The 24,880-nt window shown below is 44.9% G+C and overlaps 1 protein-coding gene across 2 annotated transcripts in view; it reads right to left on the minus strand.

Moving 5' to 3' along the window:
* The window catches only part of LOC121578315 (kinesin heavy chain), a 125,606-nt gene that overhangs the window by 72,484 nt on the left and 28,242 nt on the right, over positions 1-24,880 (minus strand). For both annotated transcript variants that reach the window (XM_041892614.1, XM_041892613.1), the window contains exons 2-5: positions 12,122-12,209; positions 5,043-5,116; positions 4,028-4,132; positions 730-778 (exon numbers count right to left, since the gene is read on the minus strand). In XM_041892614.1, coding sequence (XP_041748548.1) covers positions 730-778; positions 4,028-4,132; positions 5,043-5,116; positions 12,122-12,209 — 316 coding nt within the window. The remainder of the gene's footprint in view (positions 1-729; positions 779-4,027; positions 4,133-5,042; positions 5,117-12,121; positions 12,210-24,880) is intronic.

Genomic DNA, 24,880 nt, shown 5'->3' on the forward strand with positions numbered 1-24,880 from the left:
TTTCTAAGTCTGACAAGCCTGTTGCTGCTCTGACTCAAGCCGTCCTCAGGCCCTGACTGTCATTCCGATTTAATTTTAACAGGAAATGAGCGGTAAAACAGACAGTCTCTTCCTGGACTGGACAGAGGAGCGACTAAGGCCATGTACGTAGTTACATTTATGTTTCAGGTTTGTGTGAGAGGTCATATCCAATCAGATCAGATTTATGCCAAGGATGTGGATACGCTCAGAGGTGTGTGTGGATGTTTCTCTCTCTCTCTCTCTCTCTCTCTCTCTCTCTCTCTCTCTCTCTCTCTCTCTCTCTCTCTCTCTCTCTCTCTCTCTCTCTCTCTCTCTCTCTCTCTCTCTCTCTCTCTCTCTCTCTCTCTCTCTCTCTCTCTCTCTCTCGTCAATGCCTTAGGCTGCTGTGATATAGTTTGCATCCCAAATGGCATTTTTTATTTTATTTATTGCCTTTATTTAACCAGGTATGTTTTTGAGGACACATTAATTGCCTCTGGCTGGTGTGATTTACTCAGATAGACATCTACCGTCTACATACAGGGAGTCTAGCCACAGCCTCTCTAGAAGCTCACATATACTATCATACGGGTATCATTTTACTGTTGCACATACAAACAAAATACTAAATTTAAGAGGAAATGACAAGTCACATTGAAAACCGCAGTGTGTATGTAACCGCAGTGTGTATGTGTGTGTGTGTGATTTTACTGCTGTGAATACACTTACCATCCAGAAGATCTCTGATTTTGTCCATGTATATTTCAAAATAGGACACCTGGTGAAGAGAGGAGAGAGCATATTGAAAGAAATTAATCTTTGAGAGGATAGGGGACTGATTATACTAATCTGTCAAATCTGTTAAAGTGATATTCTTGGATCACAGGCATTCTTCTAGGTATAGTCTCTTGTGAGCACTGAGATTTGGTTCTGGGTGCCGAGTACGCCAGGTATTAGTTATGAGATATTATAAGATAGTTGTGATTTAGGCAAATGCACAAATACAAAAGATACTCATGATTTATTCATATCCTGTATCTATCCATTCCATAATTACTATGAACACAGACATCATACACTGTTCATGGTGAGGTGATGCAGTAGACTGGTTTGGTACAGATGTTTATGCTTTAATTGGATACTGATGTTTGATTACACATCATGCAACATGCATATTCATCCACAGTAACTCCAGTGATTATAGAGCGCTATGGCTGTGATTGATTCAGACATCACACAGTATTTCTCAGTTATGTTAAGCTGGTGCAGTAATCTGGTCCAGATCTATGTTTATTGCTTGACAAAATAGCCAGAAGAGCATAGAGACATAGTAGAGACACATTCGCATTCACAGTGTCTCCAGTTATTCCAGAGGGCCACGGTGGATTGAGGCATCACACTCAATTATGGTGAGTTAGATGTTGCTGTACAGTGGAAGCTGCTGAGGGGAGGACGGCTCATTATAATGCCTGGAATGGAGGAAATGGAATGGTATCACACGTGGTTTCCTTGTGGTTGATACCATTCCATTGACTCCATTCCTCAGCAGCCTCCACTGGTTCTGTAGTCTGGTCTGGTCCAAGATGTGCTTTAGCTAACTCCTCTGAACTATTGGAGCATGACAGTAATAACCGGAGGAGTTCTCTGGAGCACATAAACTCGTAGAAAAAAAGTGCTATCTAGAACCTAAAAGGGTTCTTCGGCTGTCCACATCAAATAACCCTTTGTAGAACCCTTTTTGGTTAAAGGTAGAACCCTTTTGGGTTCTATGTAGAACCCTTTCAACAGAGTGTTCTAAATGAAACCCAAAAGGGTTCTACCTGGAAACAAAAAGGGTTATCCTATGAACCCTTTCGGAACCCTTTTTTAAAAGAATGTAGAGATGTGGGACACCACCATGGCTACTGTTGCAGAACATGTTGTTACTACAGAGCAGAGGGTCATGATGGAAGACATCACACAGTTCTCAGTTATGGTAAGCAGGTGTGGTAGTCTAGTACCGAAGTGTGTTTTAGTTTATCCAACTGCTTGAGTAACCGGACTATCGTGGACATTGTGGTCATTTTTAAGGGGTGTGCTCATCCCCAGTGCCACTATCTTGATTGTGGAGGAGGTGGTTCTTATGGCAAGGATGACCTAGAAGACGGACACCTCCTAATAATAACCATATGAGTTTTCTAGAGCACATAGAGCAGTGGAGGTTCCTCAGAGGAGGAAGGGGAGGACCATCCTCCTCAGTGAATTTCATAAAAATAAAAATAGTGAAACATTAAAAACTATACAAAATATATTCACGTCACCAAATAATTGATTAAACCACACTGTTTTGCATTGAAGGTCTACAGTAGCCTCAACAGCACTCTGTAGGGTAGCACCATGGTGTAGCCAGAGGACAGCTAGCTTCTGTCCTCCTCTGGGGACATTGACTTCAATACAAAACCTAGGAGGCTCATGGTTCTCAACCCCTTCCATAGACTTACATAGTAATTATGACATCTTCCTCCTATCAGAGCTCTTGCAGCATGAACTGACATGTTGTCCACCCAATCAAAGGATCAGAGAATGAATCTAGTACTGAAAGCATCATCTACAGCTAGCTAGCACTGCAGTGCATAAAATGTGGTGAGTAGTTGACTCAAAGAGAGAAAGACAATAGTTGAACAGTTTTGAAGAAATGTATTTATTTAAAAATGAAGGAGAATCAAGAGAGCGAGAGAGCTATATTTCGAGATTTTACTTTCACATTCACTTACTTAGCTAGCAAATGCAGATAGCTAGTTTAGCCTAATCAAACGCCCGGCTCAAACAGAGGGATGCTATGTTAGCTAGCTGGCTATGACTATGAAACACTGGAACTCTTCCAAGTTAAGGTAAGCTTTTGGTTTTAATTATTTATTGCCACCGGGGCCCGCCGGCGTAACTGCTAAACTGCTTACTTACTGTACACTGTACTGCATGATTGTAACTGGTTTACTAACGTGTTAGTTCTATTAGCTAGGTAGACTATGACGTTACTTTAGCTAATGTGGTGACAACTATGTAGGCTGTGTGTAACAGCTATGATATGGTTTGGCTTGGAAAGGTTTTTTCACCTGGTCACATACAGCTGATGTGTTGTGCATTGAAGTCCACAAGTGAAGGGAAAAGGTGAGAGGAGGAGAGCACGTAGATGCGAGAAGGAATACAACGTGGCTGCTATGAAAGTGAACTGTGTTTACGTGTGATCAGGGATGTATTCATTCCACCGATTCTGTTGAAAAACGTTTCTTAAACGGAAGCATATGGAACGATACAGGGATAAACATACCTGAATTTGTCCAATAAAAACTCTCCTTTGCAACTGTTGGACTAATGATTACACCATAGATCAGCTAGATGCAGGCAAGAGTGTGCAAGGCGGTATTCCATGTGCCACTGTTTGTAACCTCAAATTTTTCTCTCGACCTGTGTGCAACTACGTTGTAAACTTTCATTCATAGGATAGGTTGTAGCAACCTCATGATCGGTATAGGGAAAATTAGAGTATCATGTAGTAGCCTAAATCAATCCATGATACATTGAACTGGGTGAATGGAATATGAATGACAGTCATCCAATATGCTTTTATAGAAGTAAGGCCAAGCTCCCTCATCTTAAACAACACCGACCACCACTGACATAGAGATCTGGGACACCACCATGCTACTGGTGCAGACAATTTTGTCACTACAGACCAGAGGGTCATGGTGGAATACAGACATCACACAGTTCTCAGAAATGGTGAGATGGTGCAGTAGTCGGGTCCAGTAATCTGTATGCTATGGTGTGATAAAAATAGGCAGAAGAATTGGCTAAAGGACATTCAGATCTAGGACACCAGACAGTGGCTTTATAGTCGTCATCCACTAGATAGATGAAATTAAAAGTGGCAGGGCGGTGATGTGATGCCCAGAGGGGCAATGTGTGGTCCGGAGTCGTCTGCACTACCACTTGACCAGACTCTGGGACTATTGGTGCAGACAGACAGTGTTGTCAGCAGAGTACAGACCTTGATGTGGAACTCAAGGTTTTCATCCATTGCGAATATGTGATTGAAGATGTCCTCTGCAATTCTGGGGATGATCCCCATCCCATGAGGGTCATGCAGCTTGCCCTGAAAGATGACAGAAGGGATGGGGGAAAAGAGGAGGGGGAGTCAGAGGAGAGGAAGGAAGGATAAGAGGAAAATACTTGGGGGAGGTTAACGGGGAGGAAAAGACTAGGCGGAGTTAGAGAGGAGGAAGAGAAGAGGGGGAGGAAAAGAAGGAGGAACAGGGACTTAACTTGGAAGAGAGTCAGATGATATTTAGAGGAGAGGAGACAGGACAGTAAATCATTTAAAGCGAGGGGACTTCAACTACTGGAGTGTACAATTATTTAGGCCAGTCAGTGTGTCACGGATTCTGCCGAGGCTGCCCCTCCTCCTTGCTCGGGCAGGCTTCGGCGTTCGTCGTCACCGGAATACTAGCTGCTGCCGATCTATGTTCTATGTTTCTATGTTGCACCTGTTGTCTATTGTTACACACCTGTTGCCCATTATGTGATTACTCCTTCCCTATTTAACCCAGTGGCTCCCAATGTGTTTTGGGCGTGTTTGCCTTTCGTTTCGTGTGTCGTTGGTGAGCGGGTTTGTTCCTCCATGTGTGGAGGTGTTCTGTATTGTTTTCTTTACTTATACAGTAAAGTACGTTTCATACGAGTTTCTGTGTCCTGCGCCTGACTTCAATCCACCGCATTACACTGACACTCGTGACACAGTGTTTCTCAACCACTCAACTTATCATCAATCCATTGATTAGTACAATTAGGTGTGCTTGTGCTGGGCTGGAACAAAATTGTGCAACCTGCAGGGTACTACCTGAGGACAGCAGCTGAGAATCACTGGTTTATATCACTCTACTTAAAGAACACTCCAGTCTACGTCCCAAACTGGACAAAAGTAGTGCACTTTATAGGGGATAGGGTGTCATTTGGGATGCAAGCCAAGTCTAATCTCTTTAGTGATGTAGTCTACAAAAACGTACCTCCATGGTGTGTGTTTTTCCAGAGGCGGTCTGTCCGTAGGCGAAGATGGTGCCATTGTATCCCCCCAGTACATCTAGAGACAGGAGAATAAAGTATGTTCAACAGAACAGCACATCTATAAAGTAGGAAAGATCCAGGACACAGGACAATAGATGTTAGATACAGGAGAACAGAGGCAGAAGAAGGAGACAGGAGGCAGAATACAGGAGAACAGAGGCAGAAGAAGGAGGCAGGAGGCAGAATACAGGAGAACAGAGGCAGAAGAAGGAGGCAGGAGTAGCGAGAGGATGATAGACAGAACACAACAGCCTCCTCATTCAGCCCATAGCAACAAGACGCTCTGCACCACCAAAGATCAAAGATTGCCCACCTACAGACAGAACAACACACACATACATACGCGCCCACACACACACACGCACACACACACGCCTACAGAGGACATCATACAGGAAGCACTAACAAGCAGCACCACCTCCGTCTTGTCAGACAGTGGGCAGAAAGTCAAACATGAGCAAAAAGACATATCAACTTAGAAAAGAATGTACGAAGGGTTTCAGGCTAGGAGCCGTGGGGAACCATAACTACTTTTATCCTATACCATTTAATTTCACACTCCTTTTATCTTTCATTCCTTCTGTTGCTTTCCCGCTCTCTCTGTCTTTCTAATTCTGTCTCTCTCTCTGTAAGCTATTCTATTCATGCTGGTGTTGGAGCGAGCTGAACCGAACCGTGACATAAACAAGTAAGTAAAGAAACAGGGAATCAGTCTTTGAGAGGAGCGGAAGAGAAGGAAGATAAGAGGCCAGAGCCAGACAGACAATTAGGCCAGTGCAGCTGGGGGGGAGAGAGAGAGAGAGAGAGAGAGAGATATATACTTTTTTTGACTTTCTTTAATGGTACATCCTCATTTCATTAAAACCTCACCCCACCCCCCTCCCCCTAAAATAAAATAAACAAATTACCAATATCCCTTTTACTGCATACTCACCTTTTCCTCTACCCCACGATACAAAAACAATACCACACATCACAATAACCCAAACCTCACCACCTCTACAACCGTATATCCAGACCATCTTCCCCAGCTATACAGACAGCCCCCCCAACACACCATATCTCTTGAAACATCTCCACACTTTTTATCATTTTATAAAACTCAAATTCCACCCTAAGGCGCGCAGAGACCATCTCATTAAATAATAGTAAAGGGTCTGTTATCCCTCCACCTTTGACCCTGTTCCTCCTTGTTATCCAAATAGCTAACTTTGACTGAGCCTGGCGCACACAGAAAACCCATGAATCACAGTTTCACTCATGACACAGAAAGGACACCCCTGTCTGACTCCCAGTTCAACCCGTGCCAACCAGCTGTTGGTGGCCAGGGCTCCATGTAAAACCCTCCACTGGAGGTCCCCTGACCTCTTTGGTACTGGGAGTTTGTAGAGCCCCCTCCATCTAAAACCCACCATACTCTCCGCCCCACATGCCCCCTGCCACTGATGTGCCTTCACTCCTGTTAGGCTCCTAATGTTCCTTACCTTAATACAGAGGTTGTAGAGGGCTTTACCTCCCACCCCCTCAAACTCCCCCAGGCTCAGAGTGTTAAAATCTAACAATTCTTCCAGACCCCCTTGCCAGTCCCCAGTCTCTGCCGTCACCCGCAGTGGCGGAAACATTGGTGGCCCCTCCCCCTTTGGCCGCTCAAACACCCCCCTTACCGGCTCAGACAGTGCCTCCTGGACTTCCCCCAGTAATCTCTCTAGCAGCCTAAGAGATGTTGGTCCTGTTTGTTGTGCTAGGACTTCCGGGGTTTTCCACCCCTCCATTCCCAGCAGTCGCAGGTCACCCAGCCTTAGTAAACCCGCTGCCATCAGTCACCTCTGCAGGGTGGCCGACTGAACCGATCTCAAAAGGATGGCTAGGTGGTAGGCTTCTCCAACACCCACAGCCCAGGCTCCACACCCCCTTCTCTTGTGGACCTTAGCAGCTGCCAGGCCCTCAGCACCGCATAGTAAAAATCAGAGAGACCTGCTGTACTCAGCCCCTCCAGCCTCATGAGGAATAGCTGCCAGTCCAACCCTAACCCGCCAGTCGACATCAGTATGGTACAGCAGTCTCTGCGCTGTCTTAAGTCGGAATGCAGCCACCCTGCTCTCCAGTTCTACCAGACCCTGTCCTCCTTCGTTTACGGACATATACAACACTGCTGCCCTCAGCCAGTGATGGCCCGAACAGAAAACAATCCACCAGCTTGTGTTGCAGGTCTGCGAGCAGACCGGCGGGGGGGTTGAGGACAGCCAGTTTATGCCACAGGGAAGATGCCACCAGGTTGTTAATTATCAGCACCCTCCCTCTATATGACACTTGGGACAGGAGCCACCTCCACCTGGCCAGTCTTGACACCACTGCCTGTGACATCCCCTCCCAGTTCTTCCTGACCCACCTCTCCGAGCCCAGGTACACCCCCAAAATGTTAAGCCCTTCACAACCCCACTGCAAACCCCCTGGAAGCAGAGGGGGGGCCCTATCCCTCCATGCCCCACATAACAGAGCTTTGCTCTTGCCCCAGTTCACCTTAGCTGACGAAACTCCCTCGTACACCTTCAGACTAGTCTCTAGTGCCTGCATATCCTGCCCATCCCTGACCATCACAGAAACTTAATCTGCATACGCCGACACTGCTATGCCTGTCAACACACCCATGCCTGTCCAGCACACTCCCTGCATTCTCCCAAAAAAGGCTCAATGGCTAGTGTATAAAACTGCCCCGATAGACGGCATCCTTGTCTAATGCCCCGCCTCACCCAGACTGGCCTACTGAGCCCCCCTCCCACCTTAACCATACATGACGCCCCAGCATACAACATCTTCACACAGGCCAAAAAACTTTCCCCAAACCGAAACGCAGACATCACATTAAACAGATACTCATGGTCCAAAAAGCCTTCTCTTGATCTAAAGAGACCAGTCCAAAGTTCACATTAGAACCTCTTGACAAGTCCAACATGTCCCTGATTAAGAACAAGTTGTCCGTGATTGAGCATCCCGTTACACAATATGTCTGGTCCTTGTGTACTATAGAGTCCAGCTGGGACTTCAGTCTGTTAGCGAGGACCATGGCAAATATCTTGTAGTCCGCACACAGCAATGCCACAGGCTTCCAGTTCTTAAGTCCCATTTTTTGGGCAGGAGAGTCAGAGTTGCCCGACGGCAGCTCTTCGGCAACTCTCCTACCCCGACGCACTCACGCAACACGCAAAATAAAAAACTGACCAGGTCCCTACGTAATTCAGCTAAATTAGCCTGGTGGCCTACATTGACTTGCCCCACCAGCTCTACCTCCAATAACTGATACTACGCTCAAGTTCCCCCAATACTCTCCTAGCCTCTGAGGATGAGAGAGCTGCATACTGTTGACAGAAAAGCCGAATTTGGACTTTTCCCACATCCCACCAATGACTCAGAGACTCATACTCCTCTCTTCGCTGCCCCCACCTTTCCCAAAAAGTCTGGAAACCTGAGCAAAAAATGGCATCTTGTAAGAGCTTTACATGAAACTTCCAATAGGATGCCTGCCAAACATCCACTAGGTCAAACTGATTAATGATGTCCCTTAACACCCCTACTGAGCTTGAATGAGGCTCCTCCCCATTTCTGTATTTCGTAAAATCCATCGTACAGTTCCAGTCCCCGCTGACTACCAGCGTCTCCTCAAGCGCTACCTGTGAGAGTTCCTGTCTAAGACACCCAAACAGACGCCCCCTCTCTCTCCCTGTGTTAGGCGCATACACATTTATAAGGACAAAACCCCTGTTGTTAATTTCTGCTTTTACTACAAGCAGTCTACCCCTACACACCTCCTTTGAGGAGCACATTTTTACGACCAGACCCGGTGCAAAAACGACTGCCACCCCTGCACTAACATTTGTTCCATGGCTCAGCACACTTGCCCCTTTCCACCAGAGCCCCCAATCAACTTCATTCACCACATCACTATGCGCTCCTGCAGAAACAACACCTGTACTTTTTTTGTTTTAAATATTCACCCAACAGACTCCTCTTTCCCGCATCTCTGGCGCCATTTATATTAAGCAAGCCTACCCGAAGAGTCTCCATAAGAAGTGGGAGAAAAGCCAGCAAAGAAAGAGACCAATAGCAAAGCTCAAAAAGCCCCAGTGCCAGAAAAAAACTATTCATCTAAACAGCATCTGAAGGTAGACCCTTATGTACGGTTGTGACCCACTTCCTCAACCTGAAACGTTTCCTGGGTGAGAGGAAACCATGCCCCTCATTTTTCATGGCGTGTTGTACTGATCGTACAAACTTTCCCAGATCGCAAAAAAAAGCTTCAAGATTAACCCTTTTTTTCCCTTTAGTCTCATTCAGGAACCTTGACAATTCCCTCACCGTGTACTTTGACCCCTCTGTCTGACTGGCTGTCAGCTCTGGACCCATTGAGGAGGAGTCTTAAAAGAAAGCCTCCTCATCGTCCTCTTCCTCAGACTCACCTTCCTCCTCATCATCTCCATCTCCCATCCTGACCAACTGCCCTTTCTCTCTAGTCGGGGCCTCCCCCAGCACTAGGCAAAGGTTCCTTGGTGCCTTTTACCACACCAGACTCTCCCCTCCCACCTCCTTTCTTGTCCCCCTTTTTCCTCTTCCGCCTGACTCCATCCTCCCCCCCCCCAGTCGATTACCCTTCCCCACTAGCACTAGACCCAGTCTCAGCAACACCACCATCCATAACATGACTAGACCCAGCCTCAGCTACACCACCATCTATAGCATGACTAGACCCAGCCTCAGCTACACCACCATCTATAGCATGACTAGACCCAGCCTCATCTACACCACCATCTCTAGCATGACTAGGCCCAGCCTCATCTACACCACCATCTATAGCATAAACTAGACCCAGCCTCATCTACAACACCACCTCTAGCATGACTAGGCCCAGCCTCATCTACACCACCATCCATAGCATGACTAGACCCAGCCTCATCTACACCACCATCTATAGCATGACTAGACCCAGCCTCATCTACACCACCATCTCTAGCATGACTAGGCCCAGCCTCATCTACACCACCATCTATAGCATAAACTAGACCCAGCCTCATCTACAACACCACCTCTAGCATGACTAGGCCCAGCCTCATCTACACCACCATCCATAGCATGACTAGTCCCAGCCTCATTTACACCACCATCTATAGCATGACTAGACCCAGCCTCATCTACACCACCATCTATAGCATGACTAGGCCCAGCCACTGCTGCCTGCATCTCATTGCCTCCTGCACGTTGACCTCGATTTCCCCCACTGGTGCTTGTACCCTCACCTTGTCTACGGCCTTTATGTGGGCACGCAAAGCTCTTATGCCCCAAATCCCCACACTCAAAGCACCACAGACTATCTGTGCTGGCAAACCCTGCATAGAGACCCTCCCCATGCCTCACTTTAAAATGCACATTTAACTGTTGCTCATTGTTGTTCAGAAACATGAACACTTGCCTCCGGAACAAAACAACACGCTTAACGGCATCTGCCTGAAAACCTGCTGACAGTACACAGAAACCGCTAGCAAACTTACCAAAACGACTCAGCTCTTTCCTGATTTGATCATCCGTATTAAACGGAGGCAAATTTGCAACTACCACCCTAGTCGAAGTGGGGAAATCGGCTACCAACACACCCCTTCGAAATATTCCACTAGCAATGAGCCTACCCACCAAATTTGCTTTTTTCATGAACACAACCACAGCTTTGTTCATTCTTGATGCGGAATGTATAAATTCAGCTCCTACCTGTTCGCCGACCGCGAGCAGAGCCTCCTCCACCTTTATTCCATTCTCAGGAACACACCTGAATCCATGCCATAACGACAGCGTCTCCTCCGCGCTAGGCTGTGAAGCCATCACGCACACCACACCGCTCAAACCCCAGGAAACTAAAACTCCTTCCTCTTCCTCCCTAACATTGAAATAAAAACAGTGGGTACTGCTAAAACAAACAGTGCATTAACCCTCCACCATATAAAATACAAATGTAAAGGAAAGAACAAGGAAAGACACAACAAAATAAGTTAGGACAGAGACCTCCACACGACCTCTCAAACTCCCCCAAAAACTCCCAGCATGCATTGAGAGAGAGAGAGAGGAGAGGAGAGGTCCAAGTATCTCTGTACTGCAGACAAACTGAGTTAGATCAGCTCTATGGCATGTATTTCTCTCTGTTCTCCCTTCCTTTTCTTTCTTCCTTTCTTCCTGTTCTCCTTTTATACCTTGTCTACCGTATGTTTCACACCTCTCTTCTTCTTTTCCTTTCCTCTCATCCTTTCTTCTTGTTCTTCCCCACTCTTCTTTATTACTACCTTTGATGTCCTATGCTACGCTCTGGCTGTGGCTTTCTCTACTTCTCTTTCTTCTGACTGTGCTGTTCTTTCCCTTCCATTAATCTATCTGTCCCAGGCCCAATCACAGACAGACAGCATAGCACTCGTTTGTCATGTTAGACAACAGGATGGAAATCTGCAATCTGCACTCTCTCTATGAATGTGGGAAAGGAGAGGGAAGGCTGGATAGCAAGATGAAAGAGAGGGGAGAGAGAGATACAGACAGACAGAGAGAGTGAGAGAGAGAGAGAGAGCGTGCGAGGAGGAGGGTGCAAGATAATAGAACTCTCATTTTTTAGCCTTGATATCTAATTCAAGATAAGCTTGTACATTATTGTTATTTGAATTTATTTTCATCAAGCCCTAACTAATACTGGATTTAAACTTCAGAAACAGAAAAGTACATGCAATGAATGGTCTATCAGCTATCAGTTGTTCTATCAGCTATGGTCTGCTCTGGGGTGTGTGTGCTGACTAGACGCAAGACAGGGAAGGCTGGCACTCACCTTTGACTATAGGCTTGGCACAGGTGTTGTACATAGATAGAAGTACATATAGACAACGAGCGCGAGAGAGAGAGAGCGAGAGAGAGAGAGAGAGAGAGAGAGAGAGAGAGAGAGAGAGAGAGAGAGAGAGAGAGAGAGAGACAGACATACAGAGATAGAGAGGCTGGCACTCACCTTTGACTATCTGCTTGGCGCAGGTGTTGTACACCTGTTCCTGTGTTGTGTTGGTGGGGAACACCCGGTCAAACGCATAGGACTTCCCCTGTGGAGCCAAGACACACAGTGTCTGGGTCAGTCAATACATCAATACAAACACACAGACAAACACTGTCTCTGACTCTGGATTTGTCTCAAATGGCACCCTATTCCCTGAACAGAAAACATGCACTACTTTTGACCCTATTCCCTATGTATTACATTACTTCCCTATGTATTACACTATCATAGGGCTCTGGTAAAAGTAGTGCACTATATAGGGAATAGGGTGCATTTGGGATGCATACAGAGACAACCACAGCCCTTAACACGATCCATGAGAATGGCGACGCAGGGAATGGTGGCCGTTTAACGGGTTCCAGAACAATTGTCCTATTTTGTGAATTTCAGACACACATTCAACCACAAAGACTAGGGAGGTTTTTTGAATGCCTCACAAAGAAGGTCACCTATTGGTAGATGGGTAAAAAAAGCAGACATTGAATATCCCTTTCAGCATGATGAAGTTATTAATTACACTTTGGATGGTGTATCAATACACCCAGTCACTACAAAGATACAGGCGTCCGTCCATCCTAACAGTTGCCGGAGAGGAAGGAAACCGCTCAGGGATTTTACCATGAGGCCAATGGTGACTTTAAAACAGTTACAGAGTTTAATGTGATAGGAGAAAACTGAGGATGGATCAACAACATTGTAGTTACTCCACAATATTAACCTAATTGACAGAATGAAAGAAGGAAGCCTGTACAGAATATAAATATTCCAAAACATGCATCCTGTTTGCAACAAGGCACTAAACTAATAGTGCAAAAAATGTGGCAAAGCAATGAACATTTTGTCCTGAATACAAAGCGTTATGTTTGGGGCACTCTTCATATTTTCAAGCATAGTGGTGGCTGCATCATGTTATGGGTATACTTGTAATCGTTAAGGACTGGGGAGTTTTTCAGGATAAAAAATAAACAGAATGGAGCTAATAAGCACAGGCAAAATCCTAGAGGAAAAACTGGATCCGTCTGCTTTCCACCAGACACTGAGAGATTAATTCACCTTTCAGCAGGACAATAACCTAAAACACAAGGCCAAATCTAAACTGGGCAAATGTTGCACAATCCAGGTGTGGAAAGCTCTAGAAACTTACCCAGAAAGACTCACAGCGAATGTGTAATCGCTGGAGAATACACAGGATGAGCTCCATTCGAGACTATCCTATCAAAGGGACATTAAGATCTGTAATATACTATGCTTCTCGGAGGCATGGCTGAACAAGGACATGGATAATGTAAATTGAGCTGGTTTTTCTATGCATCGACAGGACAGAACGGTAGAATCCGGTAAGATCAGTGGTGGTGGTGTGTCTCTCTTTATTAACAACAGCTGGTGCACGATCTCTAATATTAAGGAAGTCTCGAGGTTCTGCTCGCCTGAGTTAGAATACCTCATGATAAGCTGTAGACCATACTATTTACCAAGAGTTTTCATCTATATTTTTTAGTAGCTGTCTATTTACTACCACAAACCAATGCAGGCACTAAGACCGCACTCAATGAGCTGTATAGAGCCATAAGCCAACAAGAAAATTATCATCCAGAGGAGGCACTCCTAGTGGCCTGTGATTTTAATGCAGGAAAACTGAAATCTGTTTTATCTCATTTCTACCACCATGTCACATGTGCAACTAGAGGGATAAAAACTCAAGATCACCTTTACTCCACACACAGAGATGCATACAAAGCTCTCCCGCACCCTCCATTTGGCAAATCGGACCATAACTTTATCCTCCTGATTCCAGTTTACAAGCAAAAACTCAAACAGGAAGTACCAGTGGCATGCTCAATTCGAAAGTGGTGCGATGAAGCGGATGCTAAGCTAAAGGACTGTTTCGCTTGTACAGACTGGAATATGTTCCGCCGTTTAATCCGATGGCATTGAGGAGTTTACCACATCAGTCACCGGCTTCATTAATAAGTTAATTGACGACATTGTCCCCTAAAGGCTAGAGCTGCCGCTTTCAAGGAGCAGGGCACTAATGCTTCTGAGAAATCCCGCAACGCCCTCTGATGAACCATCAAACAGGCAAAGCGTCAATACAGGACTAAGATCTAATCATACTACGCCGGCTCTGACGCTCGTCGGATGTGGCAGGGCTTGCAAACTATCACGGATTACAAAGGGAAACCCAGCTGAGAGCTGCCCAGTGATGCAAGCCTACCAGATGAGCTAAATGCCTTCTATGCTCACGTCGAAGCAAGCAACACTGAACCATGCATGAGAGCACCAGCTGTTCCGGACAACTGTATGATCATCTCTCCGTAGCCGATGTGAGTAAGACCTTTAAACAAGGCCGCAGGGCCAGACGGATTACCAGGACGCGTACTCAGAGCATGCGTTCACTAACTGGCAAGTGTCTTCACTGACATTTTCAACCTCTTTCTGACCCAGTCTCTAATACCTGCATGCTTCAAGCAAACCATAATAGTCCCTGTGCCTAAGAACGCCAAGGTAATCTGTCTAAATGACTACCACCCCGTAGCACTCATCTGTACCCATGAAAGGCTTTGAAAGGCTGGTCATGGCTCATATCAACACCATCATCCCAGAAACCCTAGACCCACTACAATCTGCATACCACCCCAACAGATCTACAGATGATGCGACCTCTATTGCAGTCCACACTGCTCTGTCCCACCTGTGTGTGTGTGTGTGTGTCTGACTCGATTTTACAGCAACATACAGTACACCACACAGCATCAATATTTTACTACCACTATATGTAATATGCTTGGAGAAAGCACATAGAGTACTTAATGTGTGGACGCCCATGCGGTCGGGGATATTGCACATAGTTATTCCTCAGGACTTCTGAGCATTAGGACTTCTAGTGTAGATAGTGCAGAGAGAAAGAGAGAGTGTTTTGGGTGTGTTTTTGAGTGCCTTCAGAAAGTATTCACACCCCCTTGATTTATTTGTTGTGTTACAGCCTGAATTTTTTATTTTTATTATTTTCTTTATTTTTTTTGTCATTTAGCAGACGCTCTTATCCAGAGCGACTTACAGGAGCAATTAGGGTTAAGTGCCTTGCTCAAGGGCACATCGACAGATTTTTCACCTAGTCGGCTCGTGGATTAGAACCAGCGACCTTTCGGTTACTGGCACAACGCTCTTAACCACTAAGCTACCTGCCACAATACCCTATCATGTCAAAGTGGAATTATGTTTTTTATATTTTTACAAATGAACTAAAAATGAGTCAATAAGTTTTCAACCCCTGTGTTATGGCAAGCCTAATAAGTTCAGGAGTAATACTTTGCTTAACAATTCACATAATAAGTTGCATGGACTCAATCTTTGTGCAATAATAGTGTTTAACATGATTTTTGAATGACTACCTCATCTCTGTACCCCACACATACAAATATCTGTAAGGTTCCGCAGTCGAGCAGTGAATTTCAAACACAGATTCAACCACAAAGACAAGGGAGGTTTTTCAACGCCTCGCAAAGTGCACCTATTAGTAGATAGGTAAAAATACAAAAAACAGACATTGAATATGCCTTTGAGCATGGTGAAGTTATTAATTACACTTTGAAAGGTGTATCAATACACGCAGTCACTACAAAGATATAGGCATCCTTCCTAACTCAGAGGAAGGAAACCGCTCAGGGATTTCAACATGAGGCCAATGGCGACTTTAAAACAGTTACAGAGTTTAATGGCTGTGATAGGAGAAAACTGAGGATGGATCAACAACATTGTAGTTACTCCACAATATTAACCTAATTGACAGTGAAAAGAAGGAAGAATACAAATATTCCAAAACATGGGCAATGACCAACAACCAATTTGACAAAGCTTGAAGAATTTTGAAAATAATCAACAGGGAAAAGTTGCACAATCCAGAATGAAAGCACTTAGAGACTTACCCAGAAAGAATCACAGCTGTAATCGCTGCCAAAAGTGATTCTACAAGGTACTGACTCAGGGGTGTGAATACTTATGTAAATTAGATATTTCTGTATTTAATTTCCAAGAAATTTGCAAAAATGTCAAAAAAACATGTTTTCACTTTGTCATTATGGGCTATTGTGTGTAGATGGTTGAGAAAAATGAAATACACTACATGGCCAAAAGTATGTGGACACCCGCTCGTCGAACATCTCATTCCAAAATCATGGGCATTAATATGGAGTTGGTCCCCCCTTTGCTATAACAGCCTCCTTCTGGGAAGGCTTTCCACTAGATGTTGGAACATTGCTGCGGGGACTTGCTTCCATTCAGCCACAAGAGCATTAGTGAGGTCGGGCACTGATGTTGGGCGATTAGGCCTGGCTCGCAGTCTGCGTTCCAATTCATCCCAAAGGTGTGCGATTGGATTGAAGTCAGGGCTCTGTGCAGGCCAGTCAAGTTGTTCCACACCGATCTCGACAAACCATTTCTCTATGGCCCTTGCTTTGTGCATGGGGGCATTGTCATGCTGAAACAGGAAAGGGCCTTCCCCAAACTGTTGCCACAAAGTTGGAAGCGTAGAATCGCTTCAGCACTCGGCGGTCCCGTTCTGTGAGCTTGTGTGACCTACCACTTTGCGGCTGAACCATTGTTGCTCCTAGACGTTTCCAGTTCACAATAACAGCTCTTACAGTTGACCGGGGCAGCTGTAGCAGGGCAGAAATGTGACAAACTGACTTGTTGGAAGGTTGGCATCCTATGACGGTGCCACATTGAAAGTCACTGAGCTCCTCAGTACGGGCCATTCTACTGCCAATGTTTGTCTAGGGAGATTGCATGGCGGTGTGCTCAATTTTATACACCTGATAGCAACAGGTATGGCTGAAATAGCTGAATCCACTAATTTGAAGGGGTGTCCACATACATTTGGCAATGTAGTGTATTTCATCCATTTTAAATTCATGCTGTTATACAACAAAAGGTGGAATAAGTCAAGGGGTATGAATACTTTCTGAAGGCGCTGGAGATAGTGTTATTGACAGTGTGTATTGTGAGTGTGTTTCTGAGTGTGTATTGACATTGAGTGGCTATAGAGAGAGATGTTTTAAATAGGTGGGGTTGAATAGGTCAGGCAGCTGCCCCCTAGGGAGGATCACATGACAGGCCAACCCATTAGACTGATACATATTTCATACTGGCTCCAGTATGGGAGGAAGAGGAGGAGGAGGAGAGAGTGGATGGGTGGTTAGGGTTTAAGATTAGGGTTAGGTTTAGGGTCAGAGTTATGTTTTTTGGGGTTAGGGTTACAGTTAAGTGTTAGGGTTAGGTTTAGGGTAAGGAGTTAGGGAAAATATGATTTTTAATGGTCAAACATTGTTACACTCCAAAAAGTCCTGAAATGTCACGGAAAAAAAAGCAGCGTATGTGTGTGTGTTTGTGTGTGTGTGTGTGTGTGTGTGTGTGTGTGTATGTGTGTGTGTGGTAAATGGTCTCTCTGCGGCATGCGGCAGGCCAATCTGGTTTCCTGATTCAATCAGACCTCAGTGAGTTCGAGTCAGGGATTGAGGGATTGAGGGATTGAGTGATGGAGGAACGGAGAAATGGAGAGATGGAAGGATGGCGGGACGGAGGGGTGGAAGGATGGAGGGATGGAGGAATGAAGGGATGAAGGGGCGGAGGGATGGATGGATGGAGATGGAGAGACTGCAGTGAAAATCTCCATAATGAAAGAGACCTGTCACCCCCCCCCCTCCATCCCTCCTCCCCTTCTGTTTGCCAGCACAGATTCAGTAATTAGTCCATCTAGCCTCACCTTTCCTCCTATCATCTTCTCCCTTTCTCCTCCCCTCACGTCCTACTCGCTCCTCTACTCTCCTATACCCTCTCCTCCTTTCTCATCTTCTTCCTCTCTCTTCCCCTCTCCCTTCCTCCTCACCCTCTCCCCTCTCATCATATCTCCCCTCCTTTCTACTGCTCCTCTCCTCCCTTCTTAGCTCTCTGTGTGTAGATTGCCTAGGCACATATTTTCCCCAAACTATATTTAGGATCATGCACTTCACTGAATTATACATGTTTAACAGTTGTGACACAAGAGCCTGAAATGTTAATATTCTCTTCTGAGCTGCTAGGGGTTCCATTCTGGAACACGTTCCTGTTCTATTCTGGTGTTGTTCTGAGCTGCAATGGGCCTAAACACTTAATCTGCTTCCCAAATGACACCCTATACATACTGTACTACTAGTGAACTATATAAGAAATATGGTGCCATTTGGGATGCAGACAATATCTACTGACTCATTGGCTTTAAACTCACATTCAGGTAGTTCTGGAAGTGTTCTTAGGATGTTCAGTTATACATTTCTGCAGCAGACAGGGAAATCATATACAGTGTGTAGAGAAGATGATTTCCTGAGGTCCTACTATGACATAGTTGAATAGACTGAATAGAGAGTGTTTTTGTACTTCCCATTTAAACTGAAAAGGTTTTCAAGTGTCACAATTTCACCGCCGGTCAATATCTACTGATTCACTGGCTTAAGAGTTCAGTTATTAATTTCTGCTACAGACAAGGAAATACAGAGTATATGGAGACATTTTCCTGAGGTCCTGATATGACATAGTTGAATAGGTAATAGACTCCATGTTTTTCGTAATCTGAAATTGGTTTCAAATAACTGAAACGGTTTTCAACTGTCACAATTACACCGCCGAGCTGGCCAGGTGCAAACAAGCTTTCCATTAGGTCTGATTACCGTTGGGCACAGTTCCAAAAGATGTACTCCACACAGAGCAGAATGCTGCACTTAGCAGAAAAACAGAAAACGTGTTGGCTTTCACCAGGGGCCTGTGAATGAAATGAAATGCTTATACTGTATAATATAATGAGGATCAAAAACATCCCTATTGCTTTGCTAAGCCGTTTGTTATCCTGATCTCCCTCCTTAAAGCTAATCTGCTATTTTGTTTTGTTCTGCTGCAGAAACATGATAATGCGGATGTTCAAATCGTAAAAACACTAAGCTGAACTGGGACTTTGTCAGCACACTCTTAGAAAAAAGGGTTCCAAAAGGTTGCTACGGCTGTCCCCATAGGAGGACCCTTTTTGGTTCCAGGTAGAACCCTTTTGGGTTCCAGGTAGAACCCTCTGTGGAAAGCGTTCTACATGGAACCCAAAAGGGTTCTACCTGGAACCAAAACGGTTCTACCTGGAATCAAAAATGGCTATTCTAAGGGCTCTGCTATGGAGACAGCCGAAGAACCCTTTTAGGTTCTAGATAGCAAATAAAAAAATCCAAGAGTGTACATACACTGTATACATGTGTTTGTGTGTGTGTGTGTGTGTGTTGCATGTGAAACACATCAGGCCTCCCTTCCTTCAACAGCCTCCAATCTATTGTTAGCGTGAGAGTGGGGGAGTGGGGGAGAGCTAGCTATGAGAGAGGTTCTGGGCTATAGGGAAAAACAAAGAGAGGGGTGGAAAAGGAGGAGGAGAAGACAGGCCAGAAGAGAGATGGGGGAGGGAGGGAGGGAGGGGTGGGGAGGGAGGGAGGGAGGGAGGGAGGGAGGGAGGGGTGAAGGGGCGGTGGGATGGAGGGGTGGAGATGGAGAGACACTGCAGTGAAAATCTCCATAATGAAACAGACCTCAGTCACCGGCCAGCCCCCCCACCCCCCTCCATCGCTCCTCCCTCCCCTCCTCCCCTTCTGTTTGCCAGCACAGATTCAGTAATTAGTCCATCTAGCCTCACCTTTCCTCCTATCATCTTCTCCCTTTCTCCTCCAACTCGCTCCTCTCCTCTCCTATACCCAAAACTATATTTAGGATCATGCACTGAATTATACATGTTTAACAGTTGTGACAGAAGAGCCTGAAATGTTGATATTCTCTTCTGAGCTGCTAGGGGTTCCATTCTGGAACATGTTCCTGTTCTATTCTGGTGTTGTTCTGAGCTGCAATGGGCCTAAAGACTTCCCAAATGACACCCTATACATACTGTACTATTTTTGACCTGAGCCCTATAGGTAAACATTTGTGAACTATTTAAGAAATATGGTGCCATTTGGGATGCAGACAATATCTACTGACTCATTGACTTTAAACTCACATTCAGGTAGTTCTGGAAGTATTCTTAGGATGTTCAGTTATTCATTTCTGCAGCAGACAGGGAAATCATATACAGTGTGCAGAGAAGACGATTTCCTGAGGTCCTACTTTGACCTAGTTGAATAGACTGTGAGTGTTTTTTGTACTTCCCATTTAAACTGAAAAGGTTTTCAAGTGTCACAATTTCACCACCGTTCAATATCTACTGACTCACTAGCTTTAAGATTTCAGTTATTATTTTTTGCTGCAGACAGGGAAAATACACTGTATGGAGCCATCAGAACCTGAGGTTCTGATATGACATAGTTGAATAGGTAATAGGCTCCATGTTTTTCGTCATCTGAAATGGGTTTCAAATAACTGAAACGGTTTTCAACTGTCACAATTACACTGCTGAGCTGGCCAGGTGCAAACAAGCTATCCATTAGGTCTGATTACCGTTGGGCACAGTTCCAAAGGATGTACTCCACACAGAGCAGAATGCTGCACTTAGCAGAAAAACAGAAAATGTGTTGGCCTTCACCAGGGGCCTGTGAATGAAATGAAATGCTTATATGATATAATGAGGATCAAACACATCTCTATTGCTTTGCTAAGCCGTTTGATATCTTGATCTCCCTCCTTAAAGCTAATCTGCTATTTTGTTTTGTTTTGTTCTGCATACGTGTGCTATACGTTTCTCCATTCTCTGTGTGTGTGTGTGTGTGTGTGTGTGTGTTTTTGTGTGTGTTTGTGTGTTGCATGAGAAACACAGCAGGCCAAGGCCTCCCTTCCCTCACCAGCCTCCAATCTGTTGTTAGCGTGAGAGTGGGGGAGTGGGGGAAAGCTAGCTATGAGAGAGGTTCTGGGCTATAGGGAAAGACAAAGAGAGGGGTGGAAAAGGAGGAGACAAGGGAAGGAGGGAGGGAGAGAGAGAGAGAGAGAGAGAGAGAGAGAGAGAGAGAGAGAGAGAGAGAGAGAGAGAGAGAGAGAGAGAGAGAGAGAGAGAGAGAGAGAGAGAGAGAGAGAGAGAGAGAGAGAGAGAGAGAGAGAGAGAGAGAGAGAGAGAGAGAGAGAGAGAGAGAGAGAGAGAGAGAGAGAGAGAGAGAGAGAGAGAGAGAGAGAGAGAGAGAGAAATAATGGGGGTCTGGGAGGGAGACATGCTCAAATGGGATGGGCCCTGGGGACCATCACAGCTCTGCTACTCTGCTCTCTAACCAGACAGAGGCCTGGGCGTGTGTGTGTGTGTGTGTGTGTGTGTGTGTGTGCACTTGCCAGAGGGTTGGGGGTGGTGGGCTTAACCAAGGCAGCAGCTATATAGCCATGGGATTTGCTTCAGAGCTTCCTTTTCACACTCTATTACCCTCCCTCTCGTCTATCTCTCGCTTCTCTCGCTTTGCATCTCAATGCATCGCTGGCTACATCTGGTGGGTTGGTAAAGAAATAAATGAAAAGCACAGATTGATAAATAAGAGGCTTAGGGATTTGGTGATTGTCACTGTATGTGTTTTTCCCTCCCACTTGACTTGACTCTCTGCCGTGGCCCGAGCAAAGAGATTGTCTCCTCTCCTCTCAGAGGTATTAAGGGCCCTACACACCAGGCGTGTGTGTGTCACACGGGATTGCCTGCTTATAAAGGGCCTTTCACTCGGGACGCAGCCTGCTCTCAGGGCAGGTCTCTGGCCAGCTATAGGCTGCTCTGGACACAGAATCTCTATGGTTCTGGGCTTCTGGCTCCCTACAGCTAAACCACAGACAGACAGTTGGTAGAGCATGGCGCTTGCAACGCCAGGGTTGTGGGTTCGTTTCCCATGGGAGGCCAGTATGAAAAATGTATGCACTCACTAACTGTAAGTCGCTCTGGATAAGAGCGTCTGCTAAATGACTAAAATGTCAAATGTAAATCATTACACTCCCCATCAACAATGGCAGGCACAATCCTGGAATACATTACATTAAAATAATACATCTGTATTTAGAAAATACATGACAGAAGTGCCAAATAATCTCTCTCTCTCTCGCTCTAGAAAATGCCTGTTAAACTGCTACACAATCCCTGGATACCATCAGGCTCTCTAAATAGGGGGCATATTTATGGTTACAAATTACAATACAATGGTTAGGCCTACATGCTGGTTGTCAAGGAAAATGTAGAGAATGCAAATTATGCAGAAAAAAAGAAGGAAAAAAATGAAAAGAAAATGAAATACTTTCAAATCAAAGTTTATCCCAAACCATTTGCTTAGATAACTAGAAGTTTCTCACTATCGTTATGCACTGGCATATATAACGTATTTTTCGAACGTTTAAAATTGGAGCAATTAGTATTTTATGGAACTGGAGCACTCTGCATTATTCATTAAGAGGCTGTGAGAGGGAGAACGAGAGAAAGAAATAGGAAAGAGCGAAAGGGCAGAGAAATGGAAAGGTTCTCTTTGTTCCTGGATCGATTTTCACAATTTGAGAGTGGGGAGAGGAGAGCTAAGCTAGAGGAGAGAGAGAGAGGAGTCAGAAGGAGAGAAGAATATTTCCCTTGGTTCTCTAACTCTGCCGTGAGGGGAGAGTGGGCGAGAGAGAGAGTGATGAAAAGAGAGATGAAGAGAATTCAGAGAGAGAGGGAGCGAAGAGTTAGAGAGAGGGAGAGGGAAGAGGGGAGAGAATCACAGGGAAGTGACTAATCCAAAGGAACAAATGCCACCTAGCCCCCACGGAAGAGATTGTCATGGTCCTCTCGAGAGCACACACACAGAGAGAGAGAGAGGGTAAGAAAGGAAGAAAAAGAGCGAGGGGAGAGAGAGACAGAGGGAGCGAATCACACGGCTGTGTCCAGGGGGGCCATTGCCACCAAGGAGCGACTAGCACGCTCCCCTTGAGGGCATACACTGCGAGGGGGGTGGACGGTGAAAGAGAGGGGAGAGGGTGAAAAAGAGAGAGAGAGATGGAGACTTGCAAGAGCAAAGGCGTAGAGCCAAAGCGAGCCCATTTCTCATTGTATGTGCCAGTTCAAGCCTTGATACAGCCGTGAGAGAGAAAGACAGGCATGTCAGATGATGGAAGTGCTTTCATATCAACCTGAAACATCTGTGTTTTACTGTACAGTCTTTCAGTGATGTGCACATTAACATGGATGGGTTTAGCCTGAGGAGTTGGCATGCCGACACCCAGTACAGCCAACACACAAGTACACAGACAATCAACGTTAACTCAGAAAATTTGTTAAATTCACTTGAATTACATACATTCAAATAGATTTGATCAACCACAGCCTTAGGGGAGAGCTTAATTTTAACCCCTCAAACTAAGAGGCTGTGTACTGATTTTCCACCCTAAAGTGTTACCTTGCACAGTTGCTGTCATGGATTTGAAAGCAGGGTAGAGAGTCGGGACTCGGTACACATCCAGAGACCCTACCCACTGGGCAGAAACTGGTTTCAACGTAATCTGTCAACATATTCTGAAGTGGAATTTAAGTGGAAAATACATTGGATTTGAAAGAGGGTGTAGAGGGTGAAACTGCAACCACAGGTAACCAATTTTCAACATTGACAAACCTTGAACAAAATATGTTGAATTTGTACCTTTTGAAAAAATATCCACAATAAGAAAAAAACTATAGGCTGGTCAGCACCTCCTACTGGAGAGTTGATATGTCTACAGCTACCCTTTGGTCTCCCATCCAGGGTTTTAACCAAGTCCGGCCCTAGGTAGCTTTGACATTTGTCACCGACTGTTACCAATGTGCTATTGTGAGAGTGATTGTTGGGAAATCTCCACTTAATAGATTCACTTTTGCTATCAAAGTCATTTGAAAGGGTAGGTTTAACACAGCAAATTAAATGTAACCATACTTTATCAATCATATATCATCACTGATGCTATTTAGGCCTATATAGCATTAGCAAAGTCATCAACAGCTGTTGTTTAAATTCAACCCAGGATTAAACTAAAAATAGACAATACATATAGGGCTAGGGTTTCAAGCTTTGGTTGATTTCAAATGGATCTACAAGTTAGTAAAAAAATATGTTGGATTCATGTCTCCATCTCAACCAAAAACCTACGTTTTATGACTAAATCAAATCAAACTGTATTTAATGTGCATTGGTTGAAATGGAGACGTGAATCCAACAATTATTAATTTGCAGACAAATTGGAATTAAAGCCAGAATCAGTGGCACAGACGAAACTATCCAAGGATACAACTCCTTCAAAAGTTGATATTTGGTTGCGTTGACAACCAAACACAATTCAATATCACATTTGCAATAGATTAAATAGCCTAATAAGTTGTCGACCAGTTAAAAATCTAATCAAATCAAATGTTATTTGGCACATGCTTTGTAAAGTGTAGACTAACAGTGAAATGCTTACTTACGGATCCTTTTCCAACAATGCAGAGTTCAAAATTGAAAAACATCAAATAAAAATAGAAATAGTGACACAAGGAATAAATACACAGTGAATAACGAAAAACAATAAAGAGTAAAAATAACATGGCTATATACAGGAAGCACCAGTACTGAGTCCATGTGCAGGGTTACGAGGTAATTGAGGTAGCTATGTACATATAGGTAGGGGTTAAGTGACTAGGCAACAGGATAGATAATAGACAGTAGCAGCAGTGTATGTGGTGACTGTGAAAGTGTATGTGTGAGTGAGTGTGTGTGTGGCGTCAGTATGCATGTG

The sequence above is a fragment of the Coregonus clupeaformis genome, chromosome 12 (assembly GCF_020615455.1).
Source record: "Coregonus clupeaformis isolate EN_2021a chromosome 12, ASM2061545v1, whole genome shotgun sequence".
In the NCBI taxonomy this organism is placed as follows: Eukaryota; Metazoa; Chordata; class Actinopteri; order Salmoniformes; family Salmonidae; genus Coregonus; species Coregonus clupeaformis.